Here is a 4,720-nt window from a genome sequence, read left to right as displayed (position 1 = left end):
GAGCCCTGGGGATGCAGCACGGTGGGGAGTGGGTGGGCGGGGGGCGACCCGGTCAGACCAGCACCACTCTCGCTGGGAACGCGGGAGAGGGAGTTTCTCCTCTGATTGAGGTCATGAAGCCGTGCACGCTTTTCTCTTCACCTGTGATGACCCGCGGCGCGCCACAGTGCCCGCCTGATGAGCCGTATGATGATGGCCAGGGCAGACGGACGAACAGACAGGCAGACAGGCGGACAGACAGACAGACAGACAGACACACACACACACACACACACACACACACACACACACACACACACACACACACACACACACACACACACACACACACACACGGGATAGACAGAGAAATAGATAGATATATAAGGAGAAACAAAAACTAGTTGAATTTTGTGGCAAGCCAAAAGCACTGCGCGGAAAAACAAAAGAAAATCACTACTTTCTCTCCCATGTAATGTTGGAGAAACTTCTCTCCCCTACCCCTACCACACCCACCCCCTTCCACACACGCCGAGGAAACACCACTGCCCCACTGCACTCTAAACCGCTGTGACCGCCGCCGCCTCGTGCACACAGGGCATAGGGACGGCAGAGGCAGTACCATTATTCAGAGCGACAGCGGCTACCAGACTAATCCACATCGCTGGGTACATGACGGGCTTTGTGGAGCAGACGCGGCCTAACCAAGGGAGCATTACAAGCATCTGGTGTCCACGGGAGTCACCCCTAAACGTTAAGGCCGCTTCAGACGTGTGTGCCGGAGGTCAAGGTCAGGATGGGAGTGGTGAGTGTCGTGTCCTGCGTGGCGGTGCTGTGGGTGCTGCTGGGCGTGGGCGGAGCGATGCCGAGCCGCGGGGAAAAAGAAGGCGAGTTACAGCGGAGTTCTGAGGATGACGCGGACGACTTGCAGCTCTTCCCCGCCGGCCAGCGAAACACAGGTGAGGGATGCTGGACTCTCGGGTGTAGGTGCAGGTGACGGAGGCTATTTCCATCACGGTCGATGTCGCCATAAGGGGAAGAACGGCATAAAGGCCCGGTCGGTCCAAGCCGATGGTCGTTCCCACGCTCACGAAGTAAAATGTCCGTGAACTGTATTTGTCAGCGCGTATCTTTACTTTTTTATGCTCGCTCAGGTAAACACGACTAACTTTTGTTCGCATATTTGAAGTCAGGTCAAGCTTGCATTTTGAAGCACATGTTTTCTCTCTTTAAAAAGTGAGCGAGGAAAAACATATAATAATTGCTTTACCCAACTTGATTAGCACTGAAAAGGGACAAAACTGCGTCCTAGTATTTTCGTTCAACATGTTTTCACAAGGCAATTACCGAACTTGACGTGGCTGCCAGCATGTGGGAAATGTTCGGTTCCTCACACAAAACATCCCTTTTGTGGGCGGAGAAATAGCGCAACGGGCATGTTCTTCCTCATTGTGTTGGAAATACTGGCCTCGCAGTGCACCAAATCAGTTTAAGTATGTAACGTAGCTAAAAGAAATAGTTGAAGTGGAAGTGCAAAAGAAGATCAGCTCAATGTGTGTGTGTGTGTGTGTGGGTGGGTGGGTGGGTGGGTGTGAGGTAAAAGGTATGGTGGTCAAGGAAGGGGTAAAAAAGGTTAATTGAGAGCCATGTCGTACGGTGTCGCGAGAGGAGAAAACCTTTGCCGGTCCGGAAAAGTGTCTTTGTCCTTGTCCGCTGCCGGGTGTGGGTGGCGGCTCACCGGACGTCAGGGAGGCGAGGGAAAGCGTTCAGCGGATGCGTGACGAAAGACAGTTAGGAAGACGAACGTGACGTGTGAGGCAATTCAAAATGAGGCAAAATGAGACGTAGCTAGACTTGACCTTGTCGTTTCGTCGTTTTATCTTAGCAATTCCGAGAGAGAAGAAGGAAGAAACGATAACGTGCGAAAAGTTGCAGCGAGGAAAGTGCAGTGCGAGCAAAGAAGAATCTTGGGTAATATGGTTTACTGATTAGTGGAGTGACTTTATCGAATGTGTGTGTGTGTGTGTGTGTGTGTGTGTGTGTGTGTGTGCGCGCGCTTGTTTGTTTGTTTGTTTGTATGTGTGTCTTTGTGTTTGTGTTTGTGCTTGCGTTTGTCTTTGTATGTGTGTATGTGTGTGCCCGTGCGTATTCACACACACACACACACACACACACACACACACACCTCTCATTTTGCAGAGTCTCTCCTGCCGTGGCCGCTGTTTGAAGGGTCACCGCCCGCTGCCGTCATCACCCGCCCCCTCACTGGCCTGCCCTGGTCCTCTGCCCTCCCCGCCACCCCCGCCATGGCCCTGGATGAGCTGCACAGCCTCCCGGCGCCCGGCTATGGACTCCTCCATTATCTTGTCCCGGACAGTTTGCCTCCAAGCGGCTCCTTCACTAGCGCGCCACTTGTTCTCCGTCCTCCACCGCCTCCAGCAGCAGTCACCAAGGGATCTGGCTCGTCTAAGGAGGAATTAGATGTACGTCCCGTTCAGCCACCATTGCCATTCATCAGGAATTTGAAGAATACTGAAAAAATTTACAACTTAAACGAAGAAGACAGTGATAAGAAAACTGAGTTGAAGAATGAAGTTGTCTCTTCTCAAAGAGAGTCAGAGTCAAGTGTCGTTCCATCGGTTGCCTTGCAGGGCAGCTCATGGGGCCCGTTGGCATACGATTTTCCAGTGGCTGTCCAAAGCTATGGTCCCACGAGCCACTTCTTCATGCATGAGCTGATGGATCCCAAGCACCAGCCTACTCAAGAAATAGACGAAGGCAAACTTAAATACTATTCCTTCCAAACCACGGCGCCCATCGTCTTTCCGTCGGCTGCCACCACCGCCTCAGCACCCATCGTCTTCCCCGGTGATGGCGGCTTCCCCGCCGCCTCGACCCCCGCCGGCAGTCAGAACCTGACCGTCACAACCCCTGGCCCTCCAGACGCCGGGCACACAGACGTGAAAGTGATCATCACCCCGCCGTGTCACAGGCGGTGCGATGTGCCAAGTGGTAACGTGTGTGTCACAGATTTCGGGTGCCTCGGCCAATTCCCGGTGAAATGAATTTAAGCTGCCTACCAAGAAAACCAAGAGGGAGGGAGGGAGGGAGAAGTGAATTATGCTTAGTCATTGCTCCTCCTTATAATCATAAAGATTAAGTTTAACCTGTTTTATAATAGGTATGCAACAACATGGAGTGACCCAGCCGTGGATGAACACACCGACAAGTTGGAGCATTGCTAAGGGGAGCAAAGTAATTTTTTTTTTTTTTTTTTTTTTAATGCCGCAGCGACACAAAGGTCTACACGATGTTGTACATTGCTCGCTGTTGTCGCGGCCGTTTTTCTGAGCTTGGTGAATGCACGACTTCTAGGAAACTCATGCTTGCCATTAATTATCTTTTTGGAGCGTGTTATTGTCATGTCATCGCGAAAGAGTCGACCAGTATCAAAGCTCTTTCAAAGCTTATAATTATTACAATCGACCTTATCACGTCAACCGCACCAAGGCGACGGGTGAAAGTGCCGTCACTCGTTATTACTTCGTGGACGCCGACAAAAACTCATTTCCCTTTGCTGACTCAACTATTTACTTTTCTTTGCCGTTTTCTTCATTTTTGCCGGCTCACTTTTTTTTAATTCAGTGTCTCTCTCTCTCTCTCTCTCTCTCTCTCTCTCTCTCTCTCTCTCTCTCTCTCTCTCTCTCTCTCTCTCTCTCTCTCTCTCTCTCTCTCTCTCTCTCATTTGATTCTCGTACACACACACACACACACACACACACACACACCACACACACACACACACAGACACACAAAGACACTCATACACACACAAAAAAAAAGAAAAACGTTCAAATTGCTTTTTAAATTGTTGTTGTTGTTGTTGTTGTTGTTGTTGTTACTATACTGTACGATGTTATTATTTTATTGCTGTTATTGCTATTATTACTGTTAAGTTATTTTATTGTATTTATTAGTATTATAATTACTGTTATTATTATCATTACCGTGACAATTTATATTTATGCTTAAACAAGGCTTCCTATTTATGCATTTGTCATGTATTAGGTATGCATAGGTATATTTATTTATCTACCTATTTATTTAATATTTCACTGATCTGTGGTCAAATGTACTACATATTAAAGAATTTATGAATACTTCTTTCGTAAGGAATAAATGTTGGCTGTGGCTTAACGCCTTATACTCTGGCTTTCATTTACTTCATTACGTCTTCCAAATTCATCTCAGTACATGGGCGAGGAGACTCAGGTAATGTTGTGAGCACCTGCCACCACGCCGCGCCGCACAACACTGCCGCGGGGAGGCGGACGTGGCCGCAGGGTGTTGGGCTGTGCACGGGCTTACAACTTGCTGCCAGGTGTTGAATTATACACTGGTGCATTGAATCCTCGCGGGTAAGCGTGTGGAGGCTTTCCCATTGATGTCTCTGTAATTAAAGCGGCTGCAATCGGTAAAGCGCTGATCGAAAGCTAAGCTGCTTGAAAAGATATTATAAATTTATGTTAAATGTAATGATAGAAGGGACAACAATGACAGAAAAGTTGAGTTGAAGGGAAAGAAATATCGCGGTAACAAGTATAACTGTTTCTTCCCCAATACCTGAATACACTCATGGAGGCTTTTATTGATCGTAACTTGTACGGTAACAGATGGAGAAAAAGGACTGAAAGCCGATCTCGCCTCTACAAAAATGTTCAAGGATTAAAAGGTTAAATAC

General features: G+C 48.4%; 1 protein-coding gene across 1 annotated transcript; it reads left to right on the top strand.

The window, feature by feature from the left end:
• The first annotated feature begins 435 nt into the window (after positions 1-435).
• Positions 436-4,183, top strand: LOC126997751 (uncharacterized). The gene is made up of 2 exons (XM_050858987.1): positions 436-938; positions 2,179-4,183. The coding sequence occupies exons 1-2, from the start codon at positions 776-778 to the stop codon at positions 3,042-3,044; spliced, it is 1,029 nt and encodes a 342-aa protein (XP_050714944.1). The 5' UTR covers positions 436-775; the 3' UTR covers positions 3,045-4,183.
• The last annotated feature ends 537 nt before the right edge of the window (positions 4,184-4,720 follow it).

This window comes from Eriocheir sinensis, chromosome 12 (genome assembly GCF_024679095.1).
Source record: "Eriocheir sinensis breed Jianghai 21 chromosome 12, ASM2467909v1, whole genome shotgun sequence".
NCBI classification, from domain to species: Eukaryota; Metazoa; Arthropoda; class Malacostraca; order Decapoda; family Varunidae; genus Eriocheir; species Eriocheir sinensis.
This window is presented reverse-complemented; position numbering and strand designations above follow the sequence as displayed.